Source organism: Herpailurus yagouaroundi, unplaced genomic scaffold (genome assembly GCF_014898765.1).
Source record: "Herpailurus yagouaroundi ecotype Mexico unplaced genomic scaffold, PumYag 163, whole genome shotgun sequence".
In the NCBI taxonomy this organism is placed as follows: Eukaryota; Metazoa; Chordata; class Mammalia; order Carnivora; family Felidae; genus Herpailurus; species Herpailurus yagouaroundi.
The window spans coordinates 51,206,898-51,223,112 of NW_024412404.1; the positions used below are offsets into that span (position 1 = coordinate 51,206,898).

At 35.0% G+C, this 16,215-nt stretch overlaps 1 protein-coding gene across 1 annotated transcript in view; it reads left to right on the forward strand.

Annotated features, from left to right (window-relative positions):
* NHLRC2 (NHL repeat containing 2) overlaps positions 1-16,215 on the forward strand; it is a 60,739-nt gene that overhangs the window by 18,940 nt on the left and 25,584 nt on the right. Inside the window, exons 3-5 of the mRNA XM_040486505.1 lie at positions 716-1,171; positions 2,976-3,097; positions 11,358-11,487. Of these exons, the coding sequence (XP_040342439.1) occupies positions 716-1,171; positions 2,976-3,097; positions 11,358-11,487 (708 nt within the window). The remainder of the gene's footprint in view (positions 1-715; positions 1,172-2,975; positions 3,098-11,357; positions 11,488-16,215) is intronic.

A 16,215-nucleotide genomic window follows, 5' to 3' on the forward strand; every position in this document is an offset into this window, starting at 1 on the left:
GATGGTCTGTTAGGAAATTACACCTGCCAGTTTGTGTGGGTTTATTTCTTCTTCATGCTGATGTGCATAGGTTTTGAGGAGTGTGTTGGGAGATTGTATTACCTCTGTAGTCAGTGTTGAGTTTTTTCTCTGAATCCAGCTGAACACTTTTTCCTTTTTTTTTTTTTCTGCTATCTTCAATTAAGGCTTGTTCTAGGAACCACATAATGGGAATTTTAAATAAATCAAAGACCTTAATATTATAGAAACATCTTGCTTATAGTTGTTCTGTTAATTTGTAATGTGGGTAGGCCAGAAAAACCTAAGAGGATAATGTGACAATAAATATTAACAAAAAGCAGTCATAGTCACTATGAATTTCAAAGGGGCTTATAATAGTTGGAGAAAAAAATAACAGTATTTCAGTATCTTCATAAGAAATTAATGTGTTTTTTAAAACTTTGTCTAGATAAAGGACACAAAGAGGTGTAATCCTGAAATAGCCATGTGATTTTGATCATATTCATTTTTATGTAGTTATCAAGATTGTCATGATATTTGAGTGTTAATTTTTTTATACGTGTGTTTAAATGCAGTTGAACAAGACACTTTTAGTTCTGCCTTTTTTTTTTTTAATCTCTGGACTGTTTATTAATGACCCATAATCTAATGTGCAGATGGTGACTTTCAGACTTGATTACTTCATAATGTTTAACTTACATTTTTTCCCATTTAGACGGTCTTCTGATTGTTGGTGTTCACTCGGCTAAGTTCCCAAATGAAAAAGTCCTGGATAACATTAAGAGCGCCGTTCTTCGATACAACATCACCCACCCTGTGGTTAATGATGCAGATGCCAGCCTTTGGCAAGAACTAGAAGTCTCCTGCTGGCCAACTTTGGTCATACTTGGACCTCGTGGAAATATGTTATTTTCTTTAATTGGAGAGGGACACAAAGATAAATTATTTTTATATACTTCAATAGCTTTAAAGTATTATAAAGACAGGGGACAGATCAGAAATCATAAAATTGAAATAAAACTCTATAAAGATTCTTTGCCACCTTCACCATTGCTGTTTCCTGGCAAAGTAACGGTAGACCATGTTTCTAATAGATTGGTAATAGCAGACACTGGACATCATAGAATTTTGGTCGTCCTGAAGAATGGGCAAATTCAGTACAGCATTGGAGGTAAAGTTTGCTTCTAATTATGATATGTAATATATTTTATAGTAAAAAAAAAACAGCTCAAGGAAAATGTATTGAAATATATCTCCCTGGTTTTAGATCTAAAATGGGCTCAGTACCTCTACATAGTTAATGAAATCTGTTAAGTACATTCTTATTGATCGTATTTATCCAGACTAAACTGACATCTAGTAATGTAATAGTCAAAGAGAAAAATAATTCATCTCTTTGCAATTCTGCTTTAGTAGCATATACAGCATTAGTCCATAAAGTAGGGGTTCCTGAATTCCTAATGCAAATAAACTAGTCTTACTCTAAGCCCTGGTGCTATTCTTAGTATGCTTAGATATTGTTCCCTTAGCTCCTTAAGTTTTCACATTTCTTCTTTTTCATTTTTGTTAGAGTTCTTTATTTTGTGTTTCTTTTGTTTGGGCAGCTTGATGTTTGGGTTTAAGACAGGCACTTATGAGAACTGTTGCTCAAAAATTATTAGTTATAGTAGGTGTAATTTAAATGGTTAAAAGGTTTTTAATTCTATAATAATTTTCAAAATAGTGTAAATGAATATTCTGCTTTGTTAAATGGAGAAACCAGCAGCAAGCTACCGTTCCCAAACATGTTTTTAGGAATAATGTTATCTTGTGATAAATTAATAATTATTCTACAATAGTTCTTCAAAAGAATTCTGTGGCCAGATACACTTAGGAAATACTGGTTAGTTGTGGTTTAACAGATTTTTTTTTAACTTTATTTATTTTGACAGAAAAATATTTATTTATTTATTTTGGGAGTGGGGTTGGGGGCGGAGAGAGAGAAGAAGAGAGAAAGAGAGAAAGAGAATAAGAGAATGAGAATTCCAAGCAGACTCTGTGCTGTCAGTGCAGAACCTGATGCAGGGCTTGAACTCACAAACCACAAGATCATGATCTCAGCCAAAGTCGGAGGCTCAACTGACTGAGCCACCCAGGCACCCCTAAACTTCTTATTTTTTTTAAATGTTTATTTTAGAAAGAGGGCATGTGTGAGCAGGTAAGGGTTAGAGAGAGAGGGAGACGAGGATCCAAAGAGACTCTGAGCTATAAGCTCCAAGCCCTACATGGAGCTCAAACCCACAAACCGTGAGATCATGACCTGGGCCAAAATTGGACACTTAACCGACTGAGCCACCCAGGCGCCTAATAGATAAATAAACTTAAAAAAATAATAAAAAATAGAAATATTCCCTTCTGATATATGCTACTAATGTGCACTAGTGACCATTGTTCAGTAAGCCCTGTCATTAGCAAAACTTACTCCTAAGAAAAATAGATCTTGGGAAACACTAGACTTTAGGTAAAAGTATCATGCTATTTATATTAAAATCCCAGCTCTAAATACTGTTTTTCTTCCTTCATTGAGGTTTGATTTACATATGTTATGAAAAATGATTACCACGAGGGGTGCCTGGGTGGCTCAGTCGGTAAGCCTCTGACTTCAGCTCGGGTCATGATCTCACGGTTCGTGAGTTCAAGCCCCGCATTGGGCTCTATGCTGACAGCTCAGAGCCTGGAGCCTGCTTCAGATTCTGTATCTCCCTCTCTCTCTCTGCTCTTCCCCCACTCACACTCTGTCTCTCTCTCAAAAATAAATAAACATAAAAAAAATTTTTTTTAAATGATTACCACAATAGGTCTAGTTTATATCCATCTTCCTAATATAGGTACAAGAAAAAGAAAGGAAACAAAGAAAAACAAATGGGGGTGGGGGGTTAATTTGAGATAACTTTTTAAGAGGAAAAAATTTGTCCTGTGGCTATCTTGTCTTTTAGGACCCAACCCTGGAAGAAAAGATGGAGTATTTTCAGAGTCAACTTTTAATTCACCACAGGGGGTAGCCATAAGGAATAATATCATATATGTGGCAGATACTGAAAACCACCTTATAAGAAAGGTAAGTTTCAATTTTAAATACAGTTTTAATACTTCTAATTAGAAAAACTGGTACTTACTTGCTACATTAAATATTTGAAATGAGAGGATAATGCTTAAACACCTCAAGTCCCCTTTATGCAGCTTTTTCAGAGGTACTTGCTTTAGTGTTTTTCTTGGGCGTCTTGTTTTTCTGTGTCTTAGCCTGTAGCTGTCACGGATTAACCTGCCAATCGAGTCCTTTTGTTGTTGTTGTTTATCGTTTTGTGTCAAAGTAGCTAATCACCTAAAAGCTCCTCATTTTGAAGTATTTTCCTAACCACTGTTGACAGAGCAGTGCTTTCTCCTTTTTTCAGTTAAATTTTCTCAAACCTAGAAGAAATATCATACCACTCCCACCTCCCTTTACCTTTTATGCTTTGCCCAGAAATACATGTAAGTCAATCTTAAAATTTGTTTTATTTCATTATAAAAGTTATATATGGTCTTGCTTTTTAAAAATGAATACACTTAAAAATGTATTTAAAAAATACATAAAAAGGCTCATACCATCTATTTTAGCTTCCCCATTGTTAAAATTTTTGTCTCTTCAGTGATTTTTTTCTGTCCTATACAAATAAATTTGTATTTAAAAGACTGCCTCTAGGGATGCCTGGGTGGTTCAGTCGCTTGAGTGTCCCAACTCTTGATTTCTGTTCAGGGCATGATCCCAATGTCGTGAGATCGAGCCTCATGTTGGGCTGGCTGAGTGCTGAGCAAGGAGACTGCTTAAGATTCTCCCCCACCCCTCTCCCCGCCATCTCACTCCGTGCCCCTCCCCCACCATGCTCCTTCTCTAAAATAAAAATTAAGAAAATAAAAATAAATGACTGTCTCTAGAGAATCCTTTTTTAAACAAATGAGGCATATTGTATGTACATAATGTTCTGTGGTTTTTTTAATTATTATTTTAGAGAGCATGAGTCGGGGAGAGGGAGAGAGGCAGGGAGAGAGAGGGAATTTTAAGCAGTCTCCATGCTCAGCATGCAGCCCAACGCAGGGCTCGATCCCACAACCCTGAGATCATGACCCGAACTGAAATCAGGAGTCTGACACTCAACCGACTGAGCCACCCAGGCGCCCCTCTTCTGCAGTTTCCTTAAATTTGTTTTCCGTATTAGTCATATGAATGATATGACCGCATAGTATCCCATTGTAGAAGTGCCTAGTTATTTTAAACATTTCATATGAGTGAATATTTTGGCTATAATCCATTGGTCTTTAAGTTGCTGTCTATTTAGAAAATAAGTAACTAAGTTCATCTCACCCATCCTGTGTAAACACATTGTTTCAGACACTTCCTTGCTTTTCTCACTGTTTCTCCCTTTTGATATTTGTGCCCATTTGACAATATTATCACTTCATATAATAGGAAAACAACATGGATAGAACCTGTAATACCATTACAAGGTAAATTTCCATGAAAGCATGAAAGTTTTTACTGCTGAAATTTTAAGCACCTAGAACAAGGTCTGGCCCATAGTAGGTGTTCAATAGATAGTTGTTGAATGCATTTTTGAGCAAATAACATATTTAATGAAGCATTTTCTAATGTATCTTCCTCTTAATATGAAAACATGTTATATGAGGCAAGGATTTTGTGGATTTGCAAATTAAAGCAGATTTATTCTTTGAAAGTCTTGGAGACTTCGTTCTTAGAGACTTTAATATGTTAATATATTGTGAATACGTTAGTAGGGGGATATCTGTGAATTGGTTCTAAATTTATTTGACCAAGAAGCCTATTTTAGGCAGACCTTTTCGTAGGATTCATGATTTCATGGTATGTCATGATTTCCCACCTTAGGAAAAAGTGGTTTTCTGTTGTTACTAAGTCCGTAAAGGTCAATGTTTCTTTATCATTGTCTTTTCAGGGTTGTATGTTTGTATAACTCCGTAGTGTCCCAGATAGCTAACAAGGTGTTGAAGCAGTAAGATACTTAGCTCACAGCATTCAGGGTGTACTTGTCTTTTTTAAATTCTGTTCTATCTCTTGCCTTAGAACTTAATGAGTTTGGGAGTATTCACTGCATTTCAAATATTTTTTAAGTAGCATAATCACAATAAATTTAGGTTACATAAAGTTATTTGTAAATTATGATTTAGTTTAGTGTCTGCCAAAAAAAATGAGGTGGAATTATTATTTCTTCCTTTATTTTTATAAGTATATAAAAATATTTACTATACTTTTAAGACCTCATTTACAGAGGATTGATCATACATTCATATTTCTCAAACATCATTGTTTCATGCAGATCTGACACTTGTTTAGAATAATTCATTTAGTAATTTATAAATTCCTTTTTAGCCCAGTCTCATTCTCCTGTTATTCCCCTATATAAAAACACCTGTAGCCAGACATTCTGGTATGTTCAATTCATACCTTTCTATTTGTGTATGACCTTGTAAAACATGTAATGTTTGTGTCTGTTGTCTAACTGTATTGTGTTATATTTTACATAGCACTTATTTCAGGTATATAATTGAAGAACTTTTAGGAGATTTAACAAATTGTACAACCATAACCATAAATTGTTTTTAGAACATTTTCATCCCCCCCCCCCCAAGAACCCTCATGCCCAATTACAGTTCATCCCTGTTTTTACGCCCAGCTTAATCTACTTTCTATCTATAAATTTGCCTCTTTCGAACATTTCATAGAAATAGAATCATATAATATATGGTCTCTTGTGCCTGGCTTTTTAAATTGAGTAATGTTTTAAATTCATCTCTGGTGCAGCGGATCATTAGTTTCTTCCTTTGTATTGCTGAATAGCATTCCATTGTATAGCTATGTGCCACATTTTGTCTGTCCAACAGTTTATTGACATTTAGTGTATTTCCAATATTTGGCTGTTATGAATTTATGTAAAAATTCTGTGTGGACATACATTTTCATTTCTCTTGGGTAGATATCTAAGTAATGGAATTATTGTGTTATATGTTTTATATTTCATGTTTAACTTCTTAAGAAACTGCTACATTTTTCCATAGTTGCAGTACCATTTTACATGTGGGTTCTAATTTTTCCATATCTTCACCATTATTCCACTTTTTAAATTCTAGCCTTCCTACTAGGTGTAATGTGGCCTCTCAAAACCACAACGATAATTATTTCCCTAATGAGTAAAGATGTCAAACATCTGTTCCCATCTTTATGGACTGACTGGTTTTATATCTTCCTTTGAGAAGTGTCTATTCAGATTCTTTACCAGTTTTTTTAATTGGGTTGTGTTTTTTATTATTGAGTTGTAAGAGTTCTTTATATATTCTGTTACAGATCCCTTATTGGATATGTGATTTTTCAAATACTTCTCAAATTCTCTGGGTTGTCTTTTCACTTTCTTAATCACATCTTTTGATGTACAGAAGTTTTAAATTTGAGGATTCCCAAATTTTTTTTAATTGCTTAGGCTTTTGGTGTCATATGTAAGATTACATTTCCAAATCCAAGGTCATGAAGATTTACTCCTGTTTTCTTCTGAGAGTTTTATAGTTACAGCTCTTACAGTTCAGTCTTTGCTGCATTTTGAATTTATTTTTTGTATGTGGAGTGAAGTAGAGGTCCAACTTCATTCTTCTGAATATGAATATCCAGTTATCCCAGAATCATGTATTGAAGAGACTGTTCTTTCTCCATTGAATAGTTTTGGCAACCTTGTAGAAAATAATTATTCATACATACATGGGTTTATTTCTGAACTTTCAAGTCTGTTCCATTGACCTATATATCATTTCTTGTGCCTATACCACACTGTTTTGATTGCTATAACTTCTAATAAGTTTTGAAATCAGGAAGTAGGACTTCTCCCACTTTCTTCTTTTTTCAACATTGGTGTAGCTGTTCTGAGTCCCTTGCAATTCCATATGAATTTTAGGATTAGCTCATCCATTTCTGTAAAACCTTATTTGTTTCTCATATAAATGATGATGTTGCCTGAAAAAACAGATGCACTTTTATCTTTCCCTTCTTGTTTATACATATCTTGTTTTCTTTTATTAAATTGCTGGCAAAGGGTACCTGGGTGGCTCAGCGTCCAACGTCAGCTCAGGTCATGATCTCACAGCTCGTGGGTTCGAGCCCCGTGTGGGGGGCTCTGTGCTGACAGCTCAGAGCCTGGAGCCTGCTTCGGATTCTGTGTCTCCCTCCCTCTCTGCCCCTATCCCACTCATGCTCTTTCTCTTTCTCTCTCTCTCTTTCTCTCAAAAATAAGTAAACATTTAAAAAACATTTTAATTGCTGGTAAGAACCTCAGTTTCCTTTAAACATTAGCAGTGATAGTGGGTCTCTTGTCATGCTCATACCTTAAAGGGAGGACATTTTCTCCAGAAATTTAATATTTTCTATAACTTTGGGAAATAAAATTGTTAATGAAGTTAAACTTTCTATTCCTAGTTACTAAGAATTATTTTATTATATGATTTTATCGAATGCATTTTCTACATTTATTGAAATAATTATATAGTTTTGCCCTTAGTGTCTTGATGTGATGAATTAAGAGATTTTTGACATTTGATCATCTTTTTATTTGTGGAATAAATCTTACCTAATCACGAATTTTTTTTTAAAAAGTCAATTTGGATTTGATTATCCCAAGTTAAATTTTAATATTTTAAAATTCATGTTCATAAGTTAAACGGCTCTGTTTTCTTACACTGTTCTCACCTGATTTTAGAACCAGAGTCACACTAACTCCATCAAATGAGCCAATTAGCTTTTACTCTTTTTCTATTTTTTGGAATCATTTGTCTAACATAGGAATTAACAGTTTTTGAATATTCATTAAAACGCCTCTGTAACAAGATTTTTATAAGAGGAATTCTTTGAATATCACATCAGTTTTTGATACATTTCTTAAATCAAGATGTATTTCGAGGGCCTATCCCTAACTGCCTATTGTATTTTTGCAGATTGGGTTCAGTAAAAATATGGATAAGGTTACAGTGGTGAATATTCCTTACAATTTCAAGAGATTATAGAACAGCCACTAAAAATATGAGAGGCTACCACTTAATTAAATCAGTGTAATTTGCTATAATAACAGAATAAAAGATATTAACCATACTGTTGTTTTGCTAGGTTAGGTGTTAAATGTTTTAATGTTTTTCTATTGATGATAAAATTGCAATAAACTTGAAATGGAAATGAATGTCCTTAATATGATCAAGGGCATCTACAAAAAGCTTGTAGCTATACTCCATGCAAAATATAGAATGCTTTCCTTCCAAGATTGGGAATGAGGCAAGGATCCCCATTCTCACTACACCTGTTAAAAATTATACTGGAAGTACTAGTCACTGTAATAAAGCAAGAAAGAGAAAAAGCATACTGGCCAAAAAGGAAGAACAACAACTGACTTTATTTGCCAATGATGTGATAGAAAATTTAAGAAATCTCTGAAAATACTACTCGGACAAATAGAAATTAGGAATGCTGTGGAATACAATCTCAGTATAAAAAGATCAATATTTTTGTATTCTAGTAATCAATTGGATTGGAATTTTTTAATTCTATTTATAGTACTAAACAAAAAACAAAATACATAGAATAAATTTAACAAAAACATATGCGACCTCGATATTTTAAATTATAACATTGCTGAGAAAAATTAATCCAATATTGGATTAGAAGGCTCAATAATAAGATGTCCATTCTCTCCAAATTGATCTGTGAGTTCAATGTAATCTCAATCAAAACTCATCAGGTGCTTCTATTTGTTTATTTAAGGTATTGACGAGTGGATTCCAATACTTATATGGAGGTGCAAAACAAAGTATTTATTATATCTAAAACAGTCTTGGATAAACAAAGTTAAAAGATACACTTCTCTGATTTAAAGACTTACTGTAATGCTACACTAATCAGGACAGTGTAATACTTCTAAAAGGATAGATGTGTGGATCAGTAAAAAAGAATGGAGCTTTTGGAAGCTCATACATACACAGTTATTTGATTTTTCAAAAAGCATCAAAGCAGTCAAGGGAGAAAGGAAAGTCATTTCAGCATATTATACTTGAACAACTAGATACTCACATGGGGGAAAAGAGGAACATGACCCCTACCTTACACATCATATACAAGCATCAGTTCAGGATGCACCACAGACATAAATGTAAATGGTAAAATTATAAAGCTTTTAGAAGAAAACATGAAAATGTCTTCATGACTTTCAGGTAGGCAAAAGTTTCTCAAATACAGGACACAGAAACAATAATAAAAAAAAAATAAATTTAAAACTTCTCATTACAATTTACATTAGAGGAGGTAAGAATGGCCACAAACACATAAAGTGATCAACATCATGGGTTAAAAAGGAAATGTAAACTGAAACCATAATGCAATGCTATAATGGCTAAAATTAAAAAAGACTGACAACAGGCAAGGATGTGGAGCATTTGGAACTTTCATATGTTGTTGGTGGGAATACAAAGGAATAGACCACTGGAAAAAAATCCTTCTGGAAGTTTTTTGTTTGTTTTTTATACTTATCCTGTACCTGCCCTATAACAGCAATTTTAGTCCTGTGTATGTACATAAGAGAAGTGAAAACACAAGTTCACCAAAAGGCTCATATGAGAATATTGAGAGCAACTCTATTTGAAGGCCCCAAACTAGAAAAAACCCAGGTGTCCATCAGTAGGAAAATAAATAAATGAACTGTGGTATATTCCTATGATGGAATACTGTTCAGCGATAAAAAGGAACAAACTACTTATATATGAATAAATCTCAGAAACCTGTTAAGTGAAAGAAGCCTCACACAGTAGAGTCCATATAGTTTGATTCTGTTTAGCTGAGATCTTAGAAGAGATACAACTCATCTATGATGAAAAAAACAATACTGTTTGTCTTTGGGGGCAGGATTAACTGGATGGAGGCATAAGGGGACTTGTTGGAGTGAAGATAACATTCTGCATCTTTATGTAAATTAAGGTACACAGTTTTATGCATTTATGAGAAGTCATTGAATGATACATTTAAGATCTTTGCATTTCATTGTAAGTTTTGCCTCAAAAAAGAAAAGGGAACTGAAAAAATATGGACCTCTTACCAATGATAAACAAGCCGGGATATTTAGAGCCTGTGTACTGTTGTTTACAGTTTACTTTGAAATGTGTCAAAAAGTATAAATGGGTTGAAGGATTGATAGCTCCATAAACTATGTGATAAAGCAAGTAAGTGACATGTTGATAGTAGGTGGTGGGTGTACAGATGTTTGCAATAAAATTCTTTCAACTTTTATGTTTGTTTGACAATTTTCGTGGTGAGATGTTGGGGGAAGGATCTCAGGAGATGAAACCAAAGGGTTTTTGTTGGTTTTTTTGTTTTTTTTTTTCAGAAATCATTAGTTTTTCAGTTTATAAAGTAGAGGCAGTATAGTAGAGCTAGAACTGCCTGGGTTCAAATCCGAGATCCTCCATTTACTAGCTGTGTGATCTTGGGAAACCTGCTTTATGATCTATGCCTCAGTATCCTCAATATTAATCAAAATCACAAATCATAGGATTATTATGAGGATGGACAAATGGATGACTCTTGGACTAGTGCCTGGCACATGTTAAGCTCTATTTTTGTCAATTACTAGCCACGCATAACTGAAATACATATATTTAACTTTAAGAAACATGCATTTTTTAGGGCTCCTGGGTGGCTTAGTCATTTTAGTGTCCAACTCTGATTTTTGGCTCAGGTCATGATCTCATGGTCACAATCATGACCTATCATGGTCATGATCTCTGTACTGGGTGTGGAGCCTACTTGGGATTCATATTGTCTCTCTCTCTCTCTCTCTCTCTCCCCCTCCCTCCCTCCCTCCCTCTCTCCCTCTCTCCCTCTCCCTCCTTCTGCCCCTCCCCCACTTGCACACACATGTTCTCTTTCAAAAAGAAAAAGAGAGAAACATGCATTTTTCCAGATTTTGCTTTGAAATTTGGAATTACACTTTCTTCTAGCATACTTTGTAGTTAAGGTGAGATCAGTAGCAGTTAAGATGAGGTCAATACCAGGAGAGGCTATGATGAGGATGGGGAGGGGAAAGGGGGGTGGGGAATGAAAAGGACAGAGTTTTGTACATTTGAATAACAAGCTCACCCTATACTGTACTTGATTAGCCTTTTTTTTTTTTTTAAAGACTTTGTGTTGCAAAACCTTTCTGTATGTTCTACTGGAAGTCCTCATGTACCAAAAGGAAAACAAAACAAAAGTAACATGCACTGCATAAAACATGTGTCAATTTCTGTAGATTGACCTAGAAGCTGAGATGGTGAGCACTGTAGCTGGCATTGGGATTCAAGGTACAGACAAAGAAGGTGGAGCTAAAGGAGAAGGACAGCCCATTAGTTCCCCCTGGGATGTGGTTTTTGGGACATCAGGTATGTAAACTTTTAATATTAAATCTAAGTAAACTTTGCTTAATAAATGTAACATTTTTAAGATATTCTGGGGACATTCATTGGGATTAATTCTAATTGCTAGTTATTTTAGACTTTTATTACCTGTGGTGGTGTTTGTTAATTTAAAAATAAGGCCAGCAGTATATATTGTTATATATAACATCACCTGCTTACATGTTGTATTTTATACATACGAGAGACGATATATTACTCTAATGTTAACAAATTTCAGCTTAGCTGCAGTTTCCAGTTAATACAGTTCTGAATGTTCTTAAATTTGAAAGATTGTACTTTCAGAACTTCAAATGATTATTCATGAACTATGCTGTTTAACAATGCCCTTTGTATTTACTCTTCATTCGGAAAGAAATCAAGAAGTGATAGCTGCTTTTTTTAGAGTATTAAAATTTGTATTGAAACGTGATAGCTCCTTTTGGGCGATTAAAAAAATTACTGAATTATGTTGGTATTGAATGAATGAGATTTATATTATCTTTCTAATTTTATTACCTGTATTAATTGACTAAAAAGTAATCTAGAAGCATTCATACCCTGATTTTTCATTGACCCTCAGTGATACTGAGATAGTTACCTACACATCTAAAACCAGAGTAATGAATAAAGAAAGTTAGTAGAGTCCATTGAAGATGGTATTAGGAACTAAATGGTTTGTATGATCCGAATATATTTATAGAGTGAATAAGCACCAGTTTAGTTTAATGGCTTTACATTTGAGGTAATTTCCTATTATGTTAATTTGTTTATAATTCAAAGACCTTAATTTTTTCCATTGTGATTAACTTTATAAAGCTTTTGCTATTCACAAAATAGTTGAATGAACTGGTACTGCTGCACTTAATAATGACTTAGGTATTTCGTGTAAGTTACTTTTGAGAATTTTATTTTTGGAACTCTGTGCCCCAGTAATCATGAGGGTTTTAGAGGCTCAAAGGGAGAAGGAAGGGGCTGGGAAGGGAGAGGGAAGAGTGTCCCAGGTGCAATCAATGAGGGGTCATATTATATGCAGAGAATTTTAAAACCGTACTGAAACCAGCTACAGTCGTCTTTGTGTCACCACGCATCCCCAATTCTAAATAATTTCAAGGTTAAAAATATCCCTAACAGGACTCCTCTGTTGCTCCTGCCTCTTTGCCTTGGATACACTACTGAGCTCTTTGAACATAAATCTTAGAGAGAGAAAACCGGCCGGGAAACATCTCTCTCAGTAAACTAGTCAAAGTGGGTGAGAATTGCTACTTTGGTGTGCTGTCACCTCCCTCACGGCAAAAAAAAGAAATTTTCTCCCCTTAGTGTGTAAGTCCCGAGTGATTTAAAGCTGTAGTCTGTATAGCAGTTCAGTTACTGATGTTGCTATTTTGCAACTTACAACTTGTATTTACTGTGTCTGTTAGTAATTGCCACAGTAACACTTCATAAGAAATCATCCCCAAACTCCTACAAACCTAAACCTTTATTTCTCACTCACATATAGGTTTGGGGTTCAGCCCATCGAGGCTCAGCCTGGGCTTGGTTCCAGGCTGTTTCTTGGGTGTAGATCTGCTCCATTTGTTTCTCGTCCTCCTTGGGCCAGTAGCTGTCTGAGGCATATTCTTTTGGCAAAAGGCAGAAGCACAAGAGTGTAAGCCCAGTACATACATTTTAAGCCCTTGCTCATGTCATATCTGCCTACCTACTGTTATTAAGCAAATCACATAACTGAGCTCAAAGTCATGGGATGGGAATTGCATTTTGCCTACAGCGAGGCCATGGTAAGGGTGTGGATGAACCAAGACGAGTAATTCAGTCTGTCACATAAATTAGAACTTACATTGCTTAAAAACAGAATATACTTTACCAGATACTATATTTAAGTAGCCAAGGAGTACTTAAATCTAGGCTAAAAGTTTTTCACACATTGTGGCATGGAATCTCTGGTTGTTTATTTCCTACTGAGAATGCATTCAAACTGCTTTCTAAAGAAAATCTTGGCTGTAGAGACAAGTACCCTCTTGGCTTCCACCTGGACTGATGTGCTGAGATGTATGTCTTTATTAAGCTCAGTTCTCAGTAAAGGAAGTGAGTCCTACCTTAGCTCAACGGATCATTAAGAGCATATGGCTCTGCGTTTCACTTACAGCTTAAAATAGCTTCACTCCAGGTACTTGGCAAGAGGAGTAATCTTAAATGCACTTAAGCTTAACACCCTTCAAAATGCTAAGAGAAAATGGTTTTCAAGCATTATATGAAGGACCTATAATCACAATGACTACTCTAGTCCAAGAGTTTTTAACCTTGGGTCATATACTCCAGGCATTCCTGGTTAGGCTTTTTGAGGTACTTAAACTTCCCAGAAACTATAAAATTTGGAGGAATTGGTCAGAATTTCATCAGAATTTCAAAGTTGTATGTTCCCCAGGAAACATTTTAAGAGCCACTGCTTTAAGTTACTCTAAAATCTAATCTCCTGGATTGATGCATATTGTCAGAGTATGGGGAAATTGGATCATAGGATATTTGTTCTTACAATTGTTTTTACTAAACTGTATTTTGGGATTGTGTCATTCATTAAAAAATATATTGACGCATAAACATGTCACATTCATTTATATCTATATGTGTGCATATGTGTTTCACACTGTGTATTCATCAAAACGCGGCCCTATGGGACTTGTACTGTTTTTACTACAGAGATTTGCTGTAATTCAATCATTACCTTATAAATTTCTCTACTAGAGAATTTTTTTCTGATCCCTATATTATTTTTTTCCTGAGTATGAAGTTTAAGCTCCTTGATAATTTGAATATTGTAACTGATTGTATTTGCTTTGTTGTATTGATTACCAGAAAACTTAGAGACAAATTATCGAGCAAAATATAATGGAAACATGACATTCATTTTTCAATATCAGTACAGTTGCATTTTTTTCTACCCTATTTACCTATTGCTTCAGTTTCCTTATTTCAAATTTATTTATTAGTGTTTATTTCTTTGTAAGCTACCTGAATCCTTTGTGGAAATAAAAGCAGAAGTAAATGAGTAGAATCCATTACTGAAGTGATTCACTATGATAATTGATCCATATAGGAAAAAAATCTTTTTAATTTTTTTTAAACATTATTATTTTTAAAAATTTTTTTTAAATCTTTTTATTTATTTATTTTTTTGAGACAGAGACAGAGCATGGGCAGGGGAGGGGCAGAGAGAGAGAGGGAGACACAGAATCCAAAGCAGGCTCCAGGTTCTGAGTTGTCGGCACAGAGCCTGACACGGGGCTGAAACCCCACAAACTGTGAGATCATGACCTGAGCTGAAGTCGGACGCCTAACCAACTGAGCCACCCAGGCGCCCTGTACACTTATTTATTTTTGAGAGACAGAGACAGAGCATGAGCGGGGGAGGGTCAGAGAGAGAGAAGGAGATACAGAATCTGAAGCAGGCTTCAGGCTCTGAGCAAGCTGTGAGCACAGAGCCCAATGCGGGGCTTGAACTCACAAACTATAGATCATGACCTGAGCTGAAGTCAGGTGCTCAACCGACTCAGCCACCCAGGTGCCCCGAAAAAAAAACTTTTAAATCTGGGAATCATAAAAGTAAAAATGCTTTCTTTTAAGAACTATAAATGTACATTTTTAGCCAATCTTTTGATGTAGGACTACAGCCTTTTCTTTACGTAGCCCCTGATAGTCTTGAACCACTCTAAATATATTGTTTTGGTTTCTTTAAAGTATGATGAGACTTTTGAAACCCCTGCAAGGAAATCTGAGGGCTGAAATTTTTTTAACCTATTCTTTTCAGTAGTCTTTCTACACTTAGTTCAACAACAGTTTGGCTTAGCTACTTTCATTAAGTCTTCCCAAAGTATTCAACTTTGCTTTCATAAAAATAACTTTCCATTTGCATTCATATTTAATTGGATCATATATAAATTATGTAATTGTACAACTGGTTTAAACAGATGTGTAATTAAATGCAACTTGAAAGGGACTGACTGAGAAAAATTGTTCTTGTAAACACATAAATTTTTTTAATATTTTAAAAGGATATATCTGAAATTCTACCATAGTTAGGAATTTGAAAGAGGATGGAATTATCAGAAGGGAAACATGAAATGTAGGTTAGGTGTTGTAATATCTTCATATATCAGGCTGCTCCGTAGTGCAAAAATGGACCACAGCACAGCTATGGCTAGCAGCATGGGCAAGTATCTGGCATCTACTGAGTAAAAAAATCAAGTTACAGAAAAGACCCACATTAGATTTCTTTTATAGAAAGTTGAATAGGAAGCAAGACTATACAGTTGACCTTTGAACAGTGCAGGGGGTAGGGGCACTGACCCCCTTGCAGTAAAAAAAAAAATCTGCATGTAACTCTGCCTCCCCAAAACCTTAACTACTAATAGCATACTCTTGATCAGAAGCCTTACCGACAACATAAAGTTGATTAACGTGTATTTTGTATATTATATGTGTAGTATACTGTGTTATTTTTTAAATGTTTATTTAGTTTTGAGAGAGCATGAGTAGGGGAGGGGCAGAGAGTGAGGAAGACAGAGAATCCAAGCAGGCTCCACAGAACCGGATCTGGGGCTCTAAATGAACCATGAGATAAAGACCTGAGCCAAAATCAAGAGTCAGGCAGAACCACCCAGGAGTCCCCTATATCCTGTATTCTTACAATAAAGTAAGCTAGAGAAAAGAAAATGTCAA